The sequence below is a fragment of the Lipotes vexillifer genome, unplaced genomic scaffold, assembly GCF_000442215.2.
Source record: "Lipotes vexillifer unplaced genomic scaffold, Lipotes_vexillifer_v1.1 scaffold534, whole genome shotgun sequence".
NCBI classification, from domain to species: Eukaryota; Metazoa; Chordata; class Mammalia; order Artiodactyla; family Lipotidae; genus Lipotes; species Lipotes vexillifer.
In genome coordinates, this window is record NW_006787833.1 from 3,544,603 (window position 1) to 3,567,451 (window position 22,849).

The 22,849-nt window shown below is 42.8% G+C and overlaps 1 protein-coding gene across 1 annotated transcript in view; it reads left to right on the top strand.

Annotated features, from left to right (window-relative positions):
* Window positions 1–22,849, top strand: part of FRMD4A (FERM domain containing 4A) — a 306,388-nt gene that overhangs the window by 92,331 nt on the left and 191,208 nt on the right. The window contains exon 2 of the mRNA XM_007460894.1: window positions 12,146–12,211. Coding sequence (XP_007460956.1) covers window positions 12,146–12,211 — 66 coding nt within the window. The remainder of the gene's footprint in view (window positions 1–12,145; window positions 12,212–22,849) is intronic.

Consider the following 22,849-nt stretch of genomic DNA (forward strand, 5'->3'; position numbering starts at 1 on the left):
CCAGGGAAGCAGCGTATCTTTAAAGGCTCTTTCATTGTCCTTAGTCTTTCCTTATTTTAAATCTCAGCTTCAGTGCCACCTCTGTTCCTCTAAACTTGTGACACTTTCTCATCTATGTGTCGATACAGAATACGTATAATGTACTCTATGCCCCTGACACGTTGTATATATTATACTACAATCTGGTCACCTTTGGGAATCCTCTGTGCAGATACTTTGTGTTCTTTGGATGTCACGATCTTCACTTTCTCATTCAATTTTATTTTTATTATGCTATTTTTATCTTTAAAGTTTATGTGTTAAAGTTTCGATCTCATACAAAAAATATTCTTTTCGATCCACAGAATCAACCTTATCTTTTTTTTGGACTTTTAAGAACCATTTTCCTTGAGTCTGGGGTCCCCATCATACTACCCATCAGTCCTCCTTTTCTATAAAAATTCCAAGTACAGTCATCAGAACAAAAGAAAGTGTAGATATTTGCCTTTTCCTTCGGAAAAAGCATCTCCATTACAACCAAAACTCTATCACTGAGATACTGAAGCCAGAACTCCATGTGCCAAAGCCCAGGTGTCATTTTCTTTCTTCTTTCCTCCCTTCAAGGAGAACAGCGGGATGTCGGATGGTTTAGAAGGGTTCTTGCTGCTTCTTTGTATGTTTTGTTTCTTCGCAGTTTATACCTTCTCAGCCAGCCTTGAAGGATGTCTGCACAGACACCTGTGTTGTGAACAGTTTTCAGTAAGAGTAACACCCTGAATCTGCCACGAGACACAGGCGAGGCCTCCTTGCCAGCAAGAGGCCTTCAACTCCTCCTCCAGTAGCAGACTGTGTATGTGGCCTGGCAGCTCTTGTGGTCCCCACCATTGTCATCTTACACGTGATGCTGACACCCCTAAACCTCCACCCCTCGTCTGGCTCCGGCATGCCTTCCATCAGCTCTCTGTGGATGCTGGCAGGGAGCGTGGGATGACGAGCAGCCATTGCTGTTTGAGGGAGGGCTGGACCTCCAGGTGCTCTGTCTGGGTGGAGTAGGCCTTTTACCCAGGGCCACGGCCCCGTGGACTCTGCTCTGTGAAGACCTGGTACTTGCTCAGTGCTGGGGACAGCCACCCAGATGTTGCCCGCCCAGGCCATTGTCCTCTCCCATCCGGCCACAGCGGCAGACAGCCTGGCATGAGTGGCCGAAAGCTGCAGCCTCACCCAGGCCGTCCTGCAGGTGTGGAGATGGGGGAGTGGCAGCAGTTGATGAAAACCGGGTTCCACCCTGCAGGGCAGGACACGTAGTCTCTCATCTTCCTGACACTGCTGCTCAGGGGAGCGTCACCTTCCCTGACTAGAGACTCTTTTTTTTTTTTTTCTGTGGCTGTGTTGGGTCTCCGTTGCTGTGCGCGGGCTTTCTCTAGTTGCGGCGAGCAGGGGCTACTCTTTGTTGCGGTGTACAGGCTTCTCACTGCGGTGGCATCTCTGGTTGCGGAGCACGGGCTCTAGGCACGCGGGCTTCAGTAGTTGCAGCACGTGGGCTCAGTAGTTGTGGCGCATTGGCTCTAGGAGGTGTGGGCTTCAGTAGTTGTGACACGCGGGCTCAGCAGTTGTGGCTCGCGGGCTCTAGAGTGCAGGCTCAGTAGTTGTGGCGCATGGGCTTAGTTGCTTCGCGGCATGTGGGGTCTTCCCAGACCAGGGCTTGAACCCGTGTCCCCTGCATTGGCAGGTAGATTCTCAACCACTGAGCCACCAGGGAAGCCCCCTGACTAGAGACTTCTAAAGGTGATATTGAGCCTACTCCGTGCCATGTACGCTCTATGTGTGTTAACTTAGTTATTCCTTTCAGCAGCCCCACGAGGTTGGCACGATGATGGTCTCCATTTCATAGACTGGGGAGTGAGGCACAAATTGGCAAAGTGCTTGCCCCCAGTGAAGCTGGGATAAGACACGAACCCAGGTGGTCAGGCCCCAGAGCCCTCCTCCCATCCTCTGTAAACCCCGGTTCAGTGACCTGGGGACGACAGGAGGGAAGGCTACAGGCCTGGCGGGAAAATACCCCCACGGGGAGGAGAAAGCATGTGTATCAGCACAGCTGAGTCTGCAAGAATGAGCGAAAGTCATGTCCATCTTCCCCTCAAGCCAGTGACCTCTGAGAATCAAGATGGTGCTTCCTTTGGTCACTGCTGTGTCTCCAGCCCCTGGCTTGGTGGTGGCCTGTTGCAGGCAGGCAGAGATGGTCCTTTGTATACAAGAGGGAAGAGAAAGTGTTTACAGGCAAAAGAGACAGCATGGGCCAGGCCCTGAGGTAAGGGTGGCCCTCAGGGAAACAGAACTTAGAAGTCCAGGGCAAGTGAGTCCTGGACTTGGGCTGACCTTGGAATTGCAGGGATGGAGCCTGGGGAAGGAAAGTATTTGAACAAACCGGATGCGGTGAGTTGAGGCCAGATCTCAGAGGGCTCGTTATCCAGCGTTCAGATACTCCTCTCACAAATGGCAGCCACAGTGCTAATCAACGAGGGATGTTTTATAACCACGTCAGGAATCTCCTTCTCAGGCCGCTGTTCCCTGATGCCTTCCACCCGGATCGGCTCAGGATTCTGCTGGCTAGACATTCCCACCTTCTGTTTCCAGCCAGCCTCTATCCAGGCTTCCTGAGACTCTGTCTCTGGTCGAAACTCCGAACTCCCCTTCACCTATGAGAAAGCTCTCTTCCCTTTGCCCGTCCCTCTACCAAATAATAATAATAATAATGGAATGTCAAGTAGCATGGAGTCTCCATGGATCTTCAGAGACTTTAGTTCTTCTGGTTGCAGAACCAAAGCTTTGTGGGACCCTAGGCCTGGGTAGAAAGCAAAAGCTTGCCTGTAGATGTGCTGTGAATGAGGTGAATCTGGGTTACTATGTGTATTTTGGGTAGAATAACGGATTGAGATCTTGCTAATATACTCAAAATGGTGGTCCAGAAAATCCTGTCTTCGGAAGATGCTCTGGCAGTGGCAGGAGAAAGGACAATCAGGTTATCGTTCTTGCAGTGTCCAGCTGGTCAGAATGTAATTCAGAAAAGCTCTGCTGCCTTCCAGGGGCTGGAGGCCTCACCCGCACTTCCATTAACTTCTGTTAACTGAACTGCAGTGGCTTCCCTGCTCCGTGGTCGCCAAGGTGGTGTCCGTGGTGCATAACCAGGGCCCCTGCATGTGGCTCTCGCGGTGTCCCTTTCCTCCCGCCCATTTAATCAGAGGGTTGGCTCTCAGATGGGGGAGAGCCATCATCTGTCACACTCTGGCCCTGGGCTGAAATTCCCCACTTGGGCATTGACCTTCTGTATCTGAGACGCGCCTGTCCGACTCCATGTCTATAGCTTGTCCTCAGGTTGCAGTGTCTTGTTGGAAGGGGAAAAGAGCCCCGTCTTCCCCACCTCCCACAGAGGAGCTCTGGGTAGGAGTTCCTCTCCACTGGGGTCACACGAGCCCATCAGTGGAGCTCCCTGGCTGCCCTCTTCTCCAACCTATCTGAGTCTATTCCTTTCTTCTCAACTTGAGGCCCAGAGACCGATTATTAATGTTTTTTGACCCTCTCCCCCGCAGTCCCATCTGGAGGGGATTGAAATGATGGTCCAGTAGGACTTGTGGCTTGATCACACACAGCAGTGGTCTGCAGGGTGGCAGAGTCAGGGACTAAAATGGTCCACCTGTTACCGGGTCCAAGCTCATGCTGCTTGCTGCATGACGGGCCGGTAAATCAAGAGATGAGTTGTTGGGGCAACGGATAGCGGCTTTATTCAGAAAGCCAGCAGGTCGAGAAGATGACGCACTCGTGTCCCAAAGAACCAGCTTGCCCAGGTTAGAATCCAGGCTTCTTTTATACTAAAAGGGGAAGGGGTGTGGTTGGTTGTTGCAGACTTCTTGTTTGCGGAATCCTTCATTCTTGCAGCTGTCCCCATAGGTCTGGTCACAATGTTCCTATAAACCTCCAACAAGACAAATGTTGTTATGACCCAGCAATCCCACTCCTGGGCATATACCCAGAGAAAACCATAATTCAAAAAGACACATGCACCCCAATGTTGACAGCAGCACTATTTACAATAGCCAGGTCATGGAAGCAACCTAAATGCCCATCAACAGACGAATGGATAAAGAAGGTGTGGTACATATATACAATGGAATATTACTCAGCCATAAAAAAGGAACGAAATTGGGTCATTTGTAGAGACGTGGATGGATCTAGAGACTGTCATACAGAGTGAAGTAAGTCAGAAAGAGAAAAACAAATATCGTATATTAGCGCATATATGTGGAACCTAGAAAAATGGTACAGATGAACCGGTTTGTAGGGCAGAAATAGAGACATAGATGTAGAGAACAAACGTATGGACACCAAGCGGGGGAAGCGGGGCGGGGCACAGGGGGGTGGTGGGATGAACTGGGAGATTGGGATTGACATGTATACACTAATATATATAAAATAGATAACTAATAAGAACCTGCTATATTAAAAAATAAAATAAAATTCAAAACAATAATGCAGGGCTTCCCTGGTGGCGCAGTGGTTGAGAGTCCGCCTGCCGATGCAAGGGACACGGGTTCGTACCCTGGTCCGGGAGGATCCCACATGCCGCGGAGCGGCTAGGCCCGTGAGCCGTGGCCACTGAGCCTGCGCATCCGGAGCCTGTGCTCCGCAACGGGAGAGGCCACAACAGTGAGAGGCCCGCGAACCGCAAAAAAAAAAAAATAATAATAATGCAATTAATGAATTTGGAAAAAGAAAAGACAAATGTTATTTTCTGTTCTGTAACTTTTTATCTCTTATGAATGGAAAAGTTATACCTTTAAAGATCAGAGCCTTGAGAATGGGGTATCCTGTGCACTGCAGGCTGTAGGCACCATTCCTTCAGTGATTAACTTTCAGGAAAAGCAATAGGATACGAAGGTTAAAGAAAAAGAGACAGATCCCATATGGAGTCAGATTTGATCTTCCCTGTGACACACCTGCCCACGCAGCCCTCCGCTGTCCCCAAGCCCTTAGTACTCACAAAACACCACGACTCCTCTTCTTGTGTCACCAGAGAAAACCCAGTTTCCTTTCGCTGGAGGCAGAGAGACCCGGACAGCAGCCACCACAGTCTGCTTTCCAAAGATCCTCCAGTGAAACACTGGCCGCACTCATGACCTCATCAGGCGCACACTTGGAACGGGTCAGGCTTTGAAGAACGCAAGGCTGTTTCCGTTCTTTTTTTTTTTTTTTTTAATATTTATTCATTTATTTATTTATTTGCTTGTGCCAGGTCTCATTTGCAGCAGGCGGGCTCCTTAGTTGTGGCATGCGAACTCTTAGTTGCAGCATGCACGTGGGATCTAGTTCCCTAACCTGGGATCGAACCCGGGCCCCCTGCATTGGGAGCATGGAGACTTATCCACTGCGCTACCAGAGAAGTCCCTTCAGTTCTTATATCACATTGCATTGCCATGTAAATTTGTTTATAATAGGGCCATGCATTTAATCACTTTCATCTGGGTTTTATCAGTTCTGACTGTATTCAGCAGCCAAGAACCTCAAGGACATGCCTGTGTGTGTCTTTCTTCTGAACCCAGGAGACTCATAATAAAGACAGAGGTGAAATAACTTGCCAGAGGTCATGGAGCAAAACCGGGACCAAGTCATTCTCTCTGAATCAGGCTTCTGCTGTCTAATACTTGGTATCTCCTTTCTTTCCATTAGCATCTTTATTTTAATATGATGTCACTTAGAGACAAAGAAATGGTAATAAGCTTGAGATAAATCAGACAGAGGGAAAAATCATAGTAAAAATGGACACTATACCTTTAACTTTTTTGAAAGGTTATAGGCAGAGGCCCCTCATGCACTTCTTTTTTTAGCATCTTTATTGGAGTATAATTGCTTTACAATGGTGTGTTAATTTCTGCCGTGTAACAAAGTGAATCAGCTCTACGTATATGTATATCCCCATATCTCCTCCCTCTTGACCCTCATGCACTTTAATTATAATGTATGAAATATACATTATAATAACTTATTATATCTGGTATGTCCATGGTACAGGTTAGGTGTGAGCAGCAGATGGATGAATATTTTTAACAACTTTTAATTTGCCTGAAATCCTTTCTATCTGTGTAGTCATTTACTGTGGGGTTGACTTTCTTGAGGCCACTGTGAATGTGTCGCATTTATTCGTCTCCTGGATGTGACAGCTTCATAATTACTGCGATTCTGGTATCCTGTGACTTTCTGGTACTTAGGTGAGTCCTTGGGTCCTCATTTATCTGCAGAGGAAACCGAAGTGGAGAGAGGGATGTGACACATTGAGGTGACCCAAACAGCAGAAGCCCCAACAGTGAGTTTCCCTGGGAACTTGTAGTCATGTCTCTGGAATTTCCTTCCGAGCCACAGAATGGCCTGGGTCAGAGGGCGGATTGTGAGGTGCTGCTGTCATACTTCTGGCATCCTTGGGATGCTCCGTGGGTTCACGGACCGTGCTCACAGGACGTGCTCTAAGACTTAACGTCTCTAGGTTTGGGCCTTGGCTTGGACACTTCAGAAATCGGAATTTTCTCTTTGATGATAACGTTTTAAAGGGTTGGATTTCGGGTTGTTTGGGGGAGTACTGACAACTCTCCAAAGTGTGTTTTGGAAATGTGAATTCTTGGTTTTGTGCAATTCCAATGAGTCTTTAATATTTCTTATTTTATTGTCCATGGAGTATTGTCTCTAAAATGAATCTGAATCACAGCTTGGTAACTTGTGCAGAGCTATGAACAAGTAAGCACGTGGTAACTAGGAACCTGGCTCTCCTTCCCTCCCTACCCTCACCCCAGCCCCCAGTGTCTTAGTGATAACAGTTCCAGTATAAATTAAGTCTCAGGAAATATGGCAACATGCGTTAATTGAATGTACTTCAGTTTTTATTTTTTGAAGTCGCATGTTTTTCTAAGTTTATTATCTGTTACCCTGTTGTCATTCGCACAATTGCATTAGTTTTCTCTGAAAACATTATGAACAGGGGAAATAGGGTTATTTATTCAGAGTGCTTCCTCTGCATGTATATACCAGAGTAGATAACACATTGGACAAGGGGCAAGAAAAAGGGGAGAGCGGACATCCAAGAAGTGACTCAAAGAGGGAGAGAGAGGAGGGGGTGATGTGTAGAGAAAAAGGTGATAACAAGAAGCATATTGAAATGGGGTTTACTTAGTTTTGAATTTGAAGAGAAAACATTCCTAATAAAACATATTTTCACATGCTGAACCCTGTACCCCTCCATGTAAAGCTCTTCAGAATCGCCCTTTGGGGGAGTTTGTCATTGCTAGTTAGGTAGTTATTTGTTTTTCGGTGATGCCCTGCAGAGGGGACTCCTCTGTCATACTTGGACAGAACGCCCTTCCGCCATCAGGAATATGTTCGGCTCTGGTAGATGGAGGCCCTCCAACACAGGTATTTATAGTCCCTGCCTTTCAGATCCTGTGCTCCCTGAATCCTTTCTGGTCTCAGTCGGTCTCCCATGAATTCCTCCTGCAGGGAGAGAAGGTGTGAGACTTTCGGTCTTGAGATTTCTAACATCTGTGACAATCATAATTCTCATTTGTAAATAAATTAGTTTGATTTGATGTGTTAAAATATAGGCAATCTAAGAAGAATTTTCTGAGAAGGAAGCTTCTCGAGCTCCATTTCCTATGGCTGACCTCAAAGTGTCCTTCATTTTTCTAGATTAAGTTTCTTTTTTACATTTTTTAACTGAAAAAGAAAAAAGATGTGAAGTCATATTTGGGTAGGGGTGGGGATAGGGGACCACCCATAAGCCTATTAACCTAGCACATCAACTGTCTTATTTTTGCCTCTTCATTCCTGTACATGTTCATGACAATTTTATTGGCTGCCTTTATAGTACACGTCTCATATTCTACTGTGTTCACTTGAGCTCGTGTTACAAATGCATTTCCATGTTTAAATGTAGTTTTCGTGATTCAGTGTGTGTCTTAACAGCAAAGTTGGATAAATGGGGTGGACACCTCACTTTCAAAGTAACACTTTTCTGTGTATCCTTTGGGGTCACAGTGCACTTGGCAGGCTTCTGCTTGGTATGGAATTGTATCGTAGCAAGTCGATTTATGGCTGGAGCGGTAGCCAGCTGACATCTGCAAGAAGCCTTGTTCTCCAAAAGCATTTCCTTTGAGGGTGATGCCAGCCCTTCAGTTGTGCCTGAGCAGCTGAAAATAAGAACAAGGAAAGCAGTATTTGTTTACAATTGTTAGTATTCAAACGAAAATTTCACTATGCCCAGGAAGCCAGACAAAGCTACAGATGTCCAGCCACTCTTTCTCTGTGCACACCCAGGATGGCAAGCTTCTTCTGAACTGATGACGAGAACAGGCTGCTCCGATCTCCCATCCGTGTAGAACAATAGACAGGTCTCCCTTTTGAGAAAAAAAGCCACAGACAGCTGTGCTGTCAAAAGAAAGTTGTGCTTTCAAAGACGCGATGATTCAAAGTTGAGTCTCGGTTTAGACTCACTTCTCTGTGCTGACTTTTCTCCGGTACAGTTTGCCTTCCAAAAGGGAGGCAGCTTGTAAATTTCCTATTAGACTAGGGAGTGTGCTTATAAATTCCTCAGGGCTTAGTAATGAGATTTTGTTGAAGAGAAATGAATTGGAAGCTCCTTGGGTAGATCTTAACATCTGGATGCATAGCTACTTCTTTAAACTGCTGAGCAGATAAGGTGAGATTAAGGGAACGGGCATTGTATGTTTCAGATGAAAATGAGAATCTCACGATACACTTTTAGGTATGGGTATGAACTCGGGGTCACGTCACACTTTGCACGCTTGGAAATATTTTGAGAAAATGATAGGCTACCTCTTCTTTATGACTGTGATTAGAACTTTATTTGATACAGTAATGTCTTGGATACCAAGTTTCCTTGGTTTTTATACAGCTTATTAGAGAACGTGAATAAGTAACTCAAGAACATGTTTCTACCCTTAACCTTTTACAGTAAAAGGAAGTTCAAAACTTTGTGCTTTAAATATGCACAGGACAAGCAGAATTGCTTTCTAAAAATTCCTTAAAATTGTCCCCACCCTTCAGAGAATTTTCTCAAATTCTTAATAAATGTTTTTGAAGGAATTCCAAAATAATATGCCAGATGGTTGTAGCACTCTCCTTTCTAGAACTCCCTCTCTGTTGATCTTGAGTTCTTCCTAATGAGAACTCAAGTGCTGAATATCTAAAATGTTATCCAGAGTACTTGTGCAGTTGCTGTCAGCCGCCCTATTGAAACTTGAACATTTTGGGTACACTTTTCTTTTTTTTTTTTTCTTTTGGCTGCGTTGGGTCTTCGTTGCTGCGCGTGGGCTTTCTTTAGTTGCGGTGAGCGGGGGCTACTCGTCGTTGCAGTGCACGGGCTTCTCATTGCGGGGGCTTCTCTTGTTGCGGAGCACGGGCTCTAGGCGCTCGGACTTCAGTAGTTATGGCACGCGGGCTGCAGTAGTTGTGGCTCGCGGGCTCTAGAGCGCAGGCTCAGTAGTTGTGGCGCACGGGCTTAGTTGCTCTGCGGCATGTGGGATTTTCCTGGACCAGGGCTCGAACCCGTGTCGCCTGCACTGGCAGACGGATTCTTAACCACTGCGCCACCAGGGAAGCCCTGGGTGCACTTTTTTGCTAAAAGAATAATTTATACATTTTGGTATGGAAGCATATATTTTCGTGTAATTTAAAATTATGGTAGTTTTCTATGAACTTCGAGGGGTGAATGATTGAGATGAAGCCAATGGATTTTTTTTTCCAGCAGGGTTTTTTATTTATTTTGTAAAAGTTGTTTTCTTTTTTTAAATTGAGATATAGTTGACTTATAAGATTATATTAAGGCATGCAACATAATGATTCGATATCTGTATATATTGTGACGTGATCACCACAGTAAGTCTAGCTAACATCTGTCCCCATATATGTTACAAAATTTTTTTCTTGTGATGAGGACTTTTAATATCTGCTGTCTTAGCAACTCTCAAATATATATATGACACAGTATTATTCATTATAGTTAGCACGCTGTACAGTACATTCCCAAGTCTTATTTATTTTAACTGGAGGCTTGTACTTCTTGACAGCCTTCCCCAATTCACACCACCCCCCCCCCATGTCCATCCCCTGTCTTTGGCAACCACCAGTGTGTTCTCTGTATCTAGGGGCTCATGGGTTTTTTTGTTTTGTTTGTTTGTTTGTTTGTTTTAGATTCCACATGTAAGTGAGATCATACAGTATTTGTCTTCTGTCTGACTTATTTCACTGACCATAATGCCCTCCAAGTCCATCCATGTTGTCACCAATAGCAAGATTTCCTCTTTTTTACGGCTGAGTCACATTCTTATGAATCACTGTGAGTGATAATATGACTTGATGGAAGCATGAATAATAATATGACTTCGTTGCCTTCTCCAGGGGAAGGAGAAAGAATTCTCTCGTAGGAGTACACAGCAGCTTTGCACGTGCCGATGATCAGGGAATGAGCCGGGTTGGGCAAGAAGAGAATAGGCCACCTTCTGCGTGTTTCTTGGAGAAGGCGCTTCCAGGAAGGGACCCTGATGCCCACGTAGTGAGGCAGGGCCGGAATCAGCCCGCGTGCATCCTTCCTTTGGATCTGCATGAAGTGGCTGGCAGCTGGGGAAGAAGAAGATGGCTTCAGTGGGGGCTACAGTGGGGGCAACAGTCATATAAAAATCCAAGGAGCGAAAGGAATCCTTGGGTCTTCTGGTCCTGGCAGCTGTACGGGGGCAGCTCATGAGCACCAGTTGTTATATTTTCAGGAATTTTGTGCTCCACTTGTAAAACATAGGCATTATTAACACTAAATTATATAAACTTACAGTTAAATAAATTATATTAAAAACAAGGGTAATAAATACTATAATAGCTACATAAATCAATGCGCTTCCTAATTATTTTACTGTCCTTTGCTAGCATCTACACTCTTGAGGTAGTGTGTATTGGTTTTTGTTTTGTTTTGTTTTCGACTTACTAGATTACTGGTTTATTATAAAAGGACAAAACTCAGGAACAGCCAGGTAGAAGAGATGCCTAGGGAAGGTATGGGGAAGGGGCATGCCCTCTCCCAGCGGCATTCTGTCTGCAGGTGGTATGTGTTATATCTGTCTGTTAGAAACACTCAGTGTTGTCCTGACAGTAGCTTGAAATCAGAGATGGTGAAGATACTTGGAGCGGCAAGACACCTTTTGGTTAGAGTGGTGGCCAGCTGTGACAGCTACCAGAAGCCTTGCTCTTCAGAGGATTTCCTTTGAGGGTGATGCCAGGGCTCCAGCAAATGCTACAAAGTAAAACTCTCTCCTTCCAGAAAGCCAACTGTTAAACATTCACCAGCACCCGCATTGGGCCTGCGCACTCGTTTGTATCTGAGATTGGGGTGCAGAGATGAACAGACGCTTGTTCAAAGTCCTGCAGCCAGTAATCAGCGGGGCTAAGGTTTGACTTGGGTCTTCCAGTTCCTGCCAAGATGCTCTTTCTATTACACAGATACGTTACTGGTGAAAGGCACAAGGGTCAGGGGTCAAGTTCAGCTGTGAGCACTTCTCTCCAGGGTTCCTGTAACATAAGTGAAAGCTCTGTATGGAGTAGAGTCATAAATGAGGAGAGGGGATGATTAACACAGAAATCAAATGCAGTTGCCAGCGGGGTGGTCGTCTGCTCCCTTTGATCAGTTAGGGGGATAAGTCGAGAGGTGCAGAGACCAGATACTGAACTGTGTCCCTAATGCACGGTGATAAAATTATTGAATGGAAGAATGACTCAAGAATGAAGAACACTTATCACCACCTGATATTATGGTATATACGCATTTGCTAGTTTATTTTACATCTCCCCCGTTAGAATGTAAGCTCCATGAGGGCAGGGACCTAGTCTTGTGTGCTGCTATACACCCAGCTCTCAGAATAGTGCTTGGCACACAGAATATGCTCAATAAATATTGTTGAATGAATGAATGACCCAATCCTGCCGCATCTTGGCCTCATATGGCTCCAACTCCCAGGGGAAGTTTTGCCCAGAGGAACGTGCCTGGTGACATCAGCATTGGGGACCCTCTAACCTGTGAAAGGCCGCTAGACTCTTGGTGACCATCATTTGTCTTTTTTCTTAGATGACGGAAGGCCGTCGATGTCAAGTACATCTTCTTGATGACCGGAAGCTGGAACTCCTAGTACAGGTAAATGACTTTTGGCCAACTTTCTAAGTCTCTTCTGTGACTGATGCAGTTCAGATTTTGATTCAGCTGAAGGGCGGGTGAGAATATAAACTGTTTTAAAACCTCTATTAAAATCTACGAGTGAGGACTGGGGCACACGTATTTGTGTGTGTGTGGGAGTGCTATTTTTGTTCATTCTGTTTCTTTGTGCACCACGCCTAAGGCATTCGAGGCCAGATGTAGATCTAACCTATTGTTACGAATCTCTAGAAAAGGAAATTCCACAACTGCCATTAACTAATCTTTCTACATGGAAGGAGTTAACTATAATATAACCTAGAGAACTCTTGCTACAATTAAGACTGATTTTGTCATCTTCCTGGCTCAGAGGGGATAGAAAACAGTTCGTTGTTTTCAAGTTGCACCTTCATAGATGTGAAGAAAGAAAAACAATCTCTTGGCTCTGTCTTCCCTCTAAGGGCTCAGTAACCCCCATCCCCTCCCATAGGTCATCACTGCCATCACTGTTGACCATCTATACGTCACTTAACACACAGGAAATCAATCCATTTATCCCCAAACTAAGAACATATCAGTGGCAGAGAAGTCAGAGCAGGAATTAGAACCACAGACCCTGGTTTTGTTCAGCTTCAAAAAAATATGTATCATTGTTTTCCTCAAAGCCCTAAAGAATGAAGTTTCCAAACTTGATTTAAAGAACTTCATTCTAAATCTGTTGCTTGCTTCCAGCTTTTCTAACTCTTATTTGCGTGATATTCTCCAATGTCTATAAAAATTCTCAGGGCAGTGCCCCTTATCCTCCCTCATATTTTGCCCTAAAGAAGCTACAGTACATCAGGAGGTTGAAATGATGCCCAGACACTCAGATCTCTTACTTGTACCTGCTGCTGGGATTTGAAAATGTTCAAACTGCTATAACTTAAAGAGTGGATACTTTTAATAAGATTTCAATTATGAAGGTATTCCAGATGCCGTGTAGGAAAGAGAGAAACCGTGGGAGGAAGCTGAAAACCGTAACATACTAGTTTGACGACTATTCGCACTTCGGCAGATTTCTTTCCAGCTTTTTTCATCTTTGTATTTCTTACATGGTTGTAATCATAATGTGTGACTAATTCTCTGTATTTCTTTTTTCACTTAACATCTTTCATCAGTCTTTTCCAAGTTACTGTAAGTTGTCATCTTTGTTAATAGCTGCATAAATTCCAGAAATGGATATTCCATTAGTATCAAATCATTTACCCATTTGGGTCCATTGAAGGTTTCTTTACAGTTTTTCCACTATTACAAGTAAATGCTGTGATTAATTTATCTACCTGTGTGGGGTTCTTTCCCATTTTGGATTACGTCCTTGTTAGATTAGACTCAGAGGATCACATTCGTATTAAGAGTTAAAACTTCCTCTTGGATTTGGAGGGTGGGGCAGTGGACAGGACTGCACAGTGAGCAAGGTCTCTTTGGTTAGCAGCGTCACTAACAAAGCATTTGGAGCTTTAAATTGTTAAGAATCATCTTCAGATGCTTAGAGGTGAGTGGTCTGGTGTGTTTTAGATGCTTTTTTTTATACCAACTCTTAAAGGCTTAGAAAGCAGCCGCCCTCTTAATCAGGAAATAAGACCTCAAGTGGCAGTGAAATGACAATCCGTCGGCCAGCCTGCCCTGGGAAAGTATGACTGGGGGCATCTGAAGTGGACTCGAGTCACAGAAAAGAGATGTAATTACTGATGTGCAGCAGTTTGGGAAAGGTCATCCCCAACCCTTCACCATCAAGAAAATGTTGAATTAGGCTAAACAAGAGAAGTTCATACTCTTCCCATCCCATTTTAGAACATGCTTCAAATGTTATTCCCTCTTCCTAGAACACTCCTTCCCATTACCCTCACCTCTGTCCCTGGATGGTTTCTGTTAAACTTTCAGTTCACAGCTTAGAAGACACTTCCCCCCCCAAGGCTTTCCCTGGCCCCCCTGCCCCTCCCAGGTCTGGGTCTTACTGTTACCAAACCAGACTTGGGTCTACTCTCCTGCATGCAGTAAAGATGACTGCTGACACCAAGTTGTGGCGAAGGGAAGTGCAGCATTTATTGCAGGCACCAAGCAAGGAGTTTGGGCAGCTAATATTCAAAAGGCCTGAACTCCCAATGGCTTTCAGGGAACGCTTTTTAAAGACAGGGTGAGGAAGAGGGTTGCGGGGGTTGTGATCAGCTCATGGACATTCTTCTGATTGGTTGGTGGAGAGGTAATCGGGAGTCAACATCATCAACCTTCTGGTTCCGACCGGTCTGGGGTCTGTGTGCCTGTGGTCAGCATACACTTAAGTTCTTCCACCTGGTGAGGGGCTTGGTACCTCCAAAACAGCTCAAAGGATATGGTTCAGAATATTATCTATGACCCTTGAGTCCTTGATTTTGTTTGATGGCTAAATGATTATTATTTTCTCTGGCTTGACTGTTTTCCTTTGTTTTTGCATTTTCCCACTTCTCTGATTAAATTTGCTCTTTGGAACTTGGGGAAGGCCTAGGAGGCTAAAGTTCTTCTATAAACAAGAGGCAGGCGGAGGACATGGAGTGTCTGTCCCGGGAAGGCCCCTGGGGTCCACAGTGACATTAGCTGTCACCCTTCCCCCTGAGGTTTCCCTCTTACTGTCACAACTCATCACAGCTCACTGCCATCGCCTGTTTACTTGTCAGTGTTTCCCAGAGCCACCAACAATTTGAGGGCTGGGTCTGTGTCATGATCACTCTGTGTCCCCAGCACCCAGCCCAGTGCCTGGCACATAGGTCACTAAATAAATCCTTGTGGAATGAAAGAATGGGCAAATCCTAAGATACCGTGGAATTACCTCCCCAAAGGACCATAGAACCAATTGCTGTGCAGAGAACCAAAGAAAAAGAAAAAGAAAAAGAAAAAACATGGAAGCAGCCTAAATGTCTATCGATGGAGGAATGGATAAAAAAAAGATGTGGTGCATATATGCAATGGAATACTACTCGACCATAAAAAAGAACAAAATAATGCCATTTGCAGCGACATGGATGGACCTAGAGATTGTCACACTGAGTGAAGTAAGTCAGACAGAGAAAGACAAATATATGACATTGCTTATATGTGGAATCTTAAAAAATGGTACAAATGAACTTATTTACAAAACAGAAATAGAGTTACAGATGGAGAAAACAAATGTATGGTTACCAAGGATGAAAGGGATGTGAGGAGGGATAAATTGGGAGATTGGGATTGACATATGCACACTACTATATATAAAATAGGTAACTAATAAGGACCTACTGTAACCAGACAACCACAGGGATTATTTCCTGCACCGGGTGCAGACCTGGCCACTCTGAATGGAAGCATTTCCCTTCTCTGGGTTACAGAGCACAAGGGCAATAATCCCAACATTGAAGGCTTATGATAAAGCCGTTTGAGATTACGTAGTGGAATCTGCACATCCAAATTCCTGTTGACCTTGAGTAAATCCCACATTACCTGTACAGGGGAAAGAGCAAAGGTCAGGAGTGCACGTACGGGAATTTAGTATTCGAAAGGCTTATCCCTAAATCCACAGGCAGGTCCCTGACACCCATGACATTACCATGTAACTCCCTAAGTCCTTAAATTGCACTTAAGGACAGCTGGAACGATGCTAAGACACAAGGATGTCATTCAGTGACAAGTCAAGCCTTCAACTTTGGTCATCCATTTGGACTTTGTTCAGCTGCATCACACTCCCATCCAACCCGGAGACAATGGCATTTGCACTGCTGCCCAAAACTGTTTGAACCAATTAGAAGTGTACTCGAAAAAGCCTGCATCAAAATGAGAGAGGCCACCATCGTGTACGTCTCTCGATCAACCTCTTCCTGATGCTTCTATAACCAGACAAGAGGGTGCCATGCATGTTTTGTATTAAACTGAACTTCTCATGTCTGCTCTTCATACAGTTATTCCTTTAAAATGACTTTCTTCACTTTTTTTCTGACCTGAATGCGTGTTTAAGGGAGCATTTTGGAAGCAAAGAAAGAGAAATGTGCCTTAGCCTTAGTGAGAGTCATTGCAATAAGATGGAGAAGAATTTCCTGACGGTGAGGGTTGGTTGGTGAAGAACTGGAAGCCATAAATGGGAAGATTCTGGGCCCTTTCTCGTGGGTTTTTTAAAAATAGAATAGATTTTCGCTAGATTGGAATGCCCGAGGTGTGGTCCTTCCTTATTAGGGTCTCTTGAGGCTTATGATACTATATGAGATCCTGTCCTCCGGGAAGAAAGGCCAGTGCAAGAAAAACAGACCTGTTTTTTAAAGCCCTTTCCCAGCACTTTAGATGAGTGGGTATTATGCTCTGTTGGCAGAATTTCTTCCCCTTGATGACAGAGCGAATCAGAGTCCTCTCCATCTCCCCCCAACTCTGCCACAGGGGGAGCTGTGATGTGGGGCAGATCCTAGGATTACTGTGTCTCTCTAACCTCATCTCTAAGTGGCCATTGGCAGCATGTTTATAACTGTCTACTTCATTAAAATAGAGGAACAAAGTGCCTTGTGATTCTGAGAAATGGAACAAACTTCAACAAGTCAGTGTTTTTCAAGAGAATTAAAGAGAGTAGCTAAACTATTGTTCTAAGTTACATGGTGTCCCTAATCTTGAGGAAACCAGTGGGACAGAAACATCAGGAGAGATTTAAAGCTACACTGCACAGTACATTGGAGCCCTTGAAATGTGGCCAGTCCCCATTAAGATGGGCTGTGAGTGTGAAATATGCACCAGATTTTGAAGCTTCATATTTTTTTAAATAAAAGGAAGATATCTTATTAATGATTTTTATATCGATGATTCCATGTTGAAATGATAATATTTGGGGTGAGATGAAAGAAAATACATAATTAAAATTAATCTCACCTATTTCTTGTTCCTTGTTTCATTTGGCTACTAAAAATGTTACAATTTCCTATTGGGCTCCCAGGATATTTCTGTTGGACGGCAATCTTTTCTTTTTTTTTAAATAGATCTTCATTGGAGTATAATTGCCTCACAATACTGTGTTAGTTTCTGTTGTACAACAAAGTGAATCAGCCATATGCATACATATATCCCCATATTTCCTCCCTCTTGCGTCTCCCTCCCTCCCACCCTCCCTATCCCACCCCTCTAGGTGGTCACAAAGCGCCGAGCTGATCTCCCTGTGCTATGTGGCTGCTTCCCACTAGCTATCTGTTTTACATTTGGTAGTGTATATATGTCCATGCCACTCGCTCACTTCATCCCAGCTTACCATTTCCCCTCTCCCATGTCCTCAAGTCCGTTCTCTGTGTCTTCGTCTTTATTCCTGCCCTGCCATTAGGTTCATCAGTACCATTTTTGTTTTTTTAGGATTCCATACGTATGCATTAGCATACGGTATTTGTTTCTCTTTCTGACTTACTTCACTCTGTATGACAGACTCTAGGTCCATCCACCTCACTACAAATAACACAGTTTCGTTTCTTTTTATGGCTGAGTAATATTCCATTGTATATATATGTGCCACATCTTTATCCATTCATCTGTCAATGGACATTTAGGTTGCTTCCATGTCCTGGCTATTGTAAACAGTGCTGCAGTGAACATTGTGGTACATGACTCTTTTTGAATTATGGTTTTCTCAGGGTATATGCCCAGTAGTGGGATTGCTGGGTTGTATGGTAGTTCTATTTTTAGTTTTGTAAGGAACCTCCATGCTGTTCTCCATAGTGGTTGTATCAATTTACATTCCCACCAACAGTGCAGGAGGGTTCCCTTTTCACCACACCCTTTCCAACATTTATTGTTTCTAGATTTTTTGATGATGGCCGTTCTGACCGGTGTGAGGTAATACTCATCGTAGTTGTGATTTGTATTTCTCTAATAATTAGTGATGTTGAGCATCTTTCCATGTGCCTTTTGGCCATCTGTATGTCTTCTTTAGTGAAATTTCTATTTAACTCTTCCACCTATTTTTTAATTGGGTTATTTGTTTTTTTGATATTGAGCTCCATGAGCTCTTTGTATATTTTGGAGATTATTCCTTTGTCCATTGTTTCATTTGCAAATACTTTCTCCCATTCTGAGGGTTGTCTTTTCGTCTTGTTTATGGTTTCCTTTGCTGTGCAAAAGCTTTTAAGTTTCATTTGTTCACCTTTTAAGGTCCTATTTGTTTTTTATTTTTATTTTCATTACTCTAGGAGGTGGGTCAAAAAAAGATCTTACGGTGGCTTATGTCAAAGATTGTTTTCCCTATGTTTTCCTCTAAGAGTTTTATAGTGTCTGGTCTTACATTTAGGTCTTTAATCCATTTTGAGTTTATTTTTGTGTATGGTGTTAGGGGGTGTTCTAATTTCATTCTTTTACATGTAGCTGTCCAGTTTTCCCAGCACCACTTATTGAGGAGGCTCTTTTCTCCATTGTATGGTCTTGCCTCCTTTGTCGTAAATTAGGTGCCCATGTGTGTGTGGATTTATCTCTGGGCTTTCTATCCTGTTCCATTTATCGATATTTCTGTTTTTGTGCCAGTACCTTACTGTCTTGATTACTGTAGCTTTAGTGCAGTTTGAAGTCGGGGAGCCTGATTCCTCCAGCTCCATTTTTCTTTCTCAAGATGGCTTTGGCTATTCGGGGTCTTTTGGGTATCCATAAAAATTGTAAAATTTTTTGTTCTAATTCTGTGAAGAATGCCACTGGTGGATTGATAGGGATTGCATTGAATCTGTAGATTGCTTTGGGTAGTATAGTCATTGTCACAATATTGATTCTTCCAATCCAAGAACATGGTTTATTTCTCCATCTGTTTATGTCATCTTTGATTTCTTTCATCAGTGTTTTATAGTTTTCTGAGTACAAGTCTTTCACCTCCTTTGGTAGGTTTATTCCTAGGTATTTTATTCTTTTTGTTGCAATGGTAAGTGGGATTGTTTCCTTAATTTCTCTTTCTGATTTTTCGTTGTTAGTATATAGGAATGCCAGAGATTTCTGTGCGTTAATTTTGTATCCTGCAACCTTACCGAATTCATTGTTAGCTCTAGTAGTTTTCTGGTAGCATCTTTAGGATTCTCTATGTATAGTATGATGCCATCTGCAAACAGTGAAATTTTTACTTCTTCTTTTATTTGTATTCCTTTATTTCTTTTCCTTCTCTGATTGCCATGGCTAGGACTTCCAAAATTATGTTGAATAAGAGTGGCAAGAGTGGACATCCTTGTCTTGTTCCTGATCTTAGTGGAAATACTTTCAGTCTTTCACCATTGAGAATGATGTTTGCTGTGGGTTTGTCATATATGGCCTTTATTATGTGGAGGTAGTTTCCCTCTATGCCCATTTTCTGGAGAGTTTTTATCATAAGTGATTGTTGAATTTTGTCGAAAGCTTTTTCTGCACCTATTGAGATGATCATATGGTTTTTATTCCTTAATTTGTTAATGTGGTGTATCACGTTGATTGATTTGCGTATATTGACGAATCCTTGCATCCCTGGCATAAATCCCGCTTGATCATGGTGTATGATCCTTTTAATGTGCTGTTGGATTCTGTTTGCTAGTATTTTTTGTTCAGGATTTTTGCATCTATGTACATCAGTGATATTGGTCTATAATTTTCTTTTTTTGTGATATCTTTTTTCTGATTTTGGTATCAGGGTGATGGTGACTTCATAGAATGAATTTGGGAGTATTTCTCCCTCTGCAGTTTTTTGGAAGAGTTTGAGAAGGATCGGTCTTAGCTCTTCTCTAAATGTTTGATAGTGCAGCCTGTGAAGCCATCTGGTCCTGGACTTTTGTTTGTTGGAAGATTTTTGATTGCAGTTTCAATTTCATTACCTGTGATAGGTCTGTTTCTACTTTCTAATTCTTCCTGGTTCAGTCTTAGAAAAGTGTACGTATCCAAGAATTTTTCCATTTCTTCGTGGTTGTCCATTTTATTGACATATAGTTGTTTGTAGTAGTCTCTTATAATCCTTTGTATTTCTGTGGTGTCAGTTGTGATTTCTCCTTTTTCATTTCTAATTTTATTGATTTGCGTCCTCTCCCTTTTTTTCTTGATGAGTCTGGCTAAGGGTTTATCAATTTTGTTTATCTTCTCAAAGAACCAGCTTTTAGTGTTATTGATCTTTGCTATGGTTTTCTTTGTTTCTATTTCATTTATATCTGCTCTGATCTTTATGATTTCTTTCCTTCTACTGACTTTGGGTTTTCTTTATTCTTCTTTCTCTAGTTGCTTTAGGTGTAGGGTTAGATTGTTTATTTGAGATATTTCTTGTTTCTTGAGGTGAGATTGAATTGCTATAAACTTCCCTCTTAGAACTGCTTTTGCTGCGTCCCATAGGTTTTTGGGTCATTGGGTTTTCATTGTCATTTGTTTCTGTGTACTTTTTATTTCTTCTTTGATTTCTTCAGTGATCTCTTGGTTATTTAGTAGCACACTGTTTAGCCTCCCTGTATTTGTGTTTTTTACAGGTTTTTTTCCCCTTATTGATTTCCAATCTCCTAGCATTGTGGTCAGAAAAGATGCTTGATACAATTTCAATTTTCTTAAATTTTTCGAGGCTTGATTTGTGACCCAAGATGTGATCTATCCTGGAGAATGTTCCATGTGCACTTGAGAAGAAAGTGTATTCTGCCACTTTCAGGTGGAATGTTCTATAAATGTCAATTAAATCTATCTGGTCTGTTGTGTCATTTAAAGCTTGTGTTTCCTTATTTATTTTCTGTTTGGATGATCTGTCCATTGGTGTAAGTGGCGTGTTAAATTCCCCTACTATTATTGTGTTACTGTTGATTTCCCCTTTCATGGTGGTTAGCATTTGCCTTATGTATTGAGGTGCTCCTACATTGCATGTGTAAACATAATTATTATATCTTCTTAGATTGATCCCTTGATCATTATGTAGTGTACTTCCTTGTCTCTTGTAACGGTCTTCATTTTACAGTCTATTTTATCTGATATGAGAATTGCTACTCCAGCTTTCTTTTGATTTCCATTTGCATGGAATATCTTTTTCCATCCCTTCACTTTCAGTCTCTATGTGTTCCTAGGTCTGAAGTGGGTCTCTTGTAGACAGCATATATATGGGTCTTGTTTTTGTATCCATTCAGCCAGTCTGTGTCTTTTGGTTGGGGCATTTAATCCATTTACATTCAAGGTTATTATTGATATGTATGTTCCTATTACCATTTTCTTAATTGTTTTGGGTTTGTTTTTGTAGGTCCTTTTCTTCTCTTGTGTTTCCCACTTAGAGAAGTTCTTTAGCATTTGCTGTAGAGCTGGTTTGGTGGTGCTGAATTCTGTTAGCTTTTGCCTGTCTGTAAAGCTTTTGATTTCTCCATCAAATCTGAGTGAGATCCTTGCTGGCTAGAGTAATGTTGGTTGTAGGTTTTTCTCTTTCATCACTTTAAGTATATCCTGCTGCTCCCTTCTGGTCTGCAGAGTTTCTGCTGAAAAGTCAGCTGATAACCTTATGGGGATTCCTTTGTACGTTATTTTTTGGTTTTCTCTTGCTGCTTTTAATATTTTTTTCTTTGAATTTAATTTTTATTAGTTTGATTAATATGTGTCTTCATGTGTTTCTCCTGGGGTTTACCCTGTATGGGACTCTCTGTTTTTCCTGGACTTGGGTGACTATTTCCTTTCCCATGTTAGGGAAGTTTTCAACTATAATCTCTTCAGATATTTTCTCAGTCCCTTTCTTTTTCTCTTCTTCTTCTGGGACCCCTATAATTCGAATGTTGGTGCGTTCAGTGTTGTCCCAGAGGTCTCTGAGACTGTCTTCAATTCTTTTCATTCTTTTTTCTTTATTCTGTTCCTCGGTAGTTATTTCCACCATTTTGTCTTCCAGCTCACTTATTCGTTCTTCTGCCTCAATTATTCTGTTATTGATTCCTTCTAGTATATTTCTCATTTCAGTTATTTTGTTGTTCATCACTGTTTGTTTGTTCTTTAGTTCTTCTAGATATTTGTTAAACATTTCTTTTATTTTCTCAATCTGTGCCTCCATTCTGTTTCTGAGATTCTGGATCATATTTACTATCATTACTCTAAATTCTTCTTCAGGTAGATTGCCTATTTCCTCTTCATTTATTTGGTCTTGTAGGATTTTACGTTGCTCCTTCATCTGACATACTTCTTTGCTGTCTCCTTTTTTTTTTTTTTTTTTTTTTTTTTTGGTGAGTGGGATTGTGTTCCTGTCTTACTGGTTGTTTGACCTGAGGCTTCCAACACTGGAGTTTGTAGGCTGTTGGGTAGAGCTAGGTCTTGGTGCCGAGATGAGGACCTCCGGCAGACCTCACTCTGGTGAATATTCCCTGGGGTCTGAGGTTCTCTGTTTAGTCCAGTGGTTCGGACTCAGAGCTCCCACCGCAGGAGCTTTGGCCTGACCCCTGGCTCGTGAACCAAGATCCCGCCAGCCACAGAGGGCAGCAGAAAAAGAAAAAAAAAGAGAACAACAACAAAGTAAAAAATAAAATTAGACTAGGAAACAGATATGTTGGAAAGAATATAAGAATCAACAACAGGAAGGTAAAACAGAACCATAATAGTAAAAAAAAAGGTGGAAAAGACCTTGGCTGTGGAGGGCGGGGCCTAAGCAGGGGTGGTGGATGGGGCCTATGCTTACAACCCACAGGACTGGAAAAGGCCCTGCGG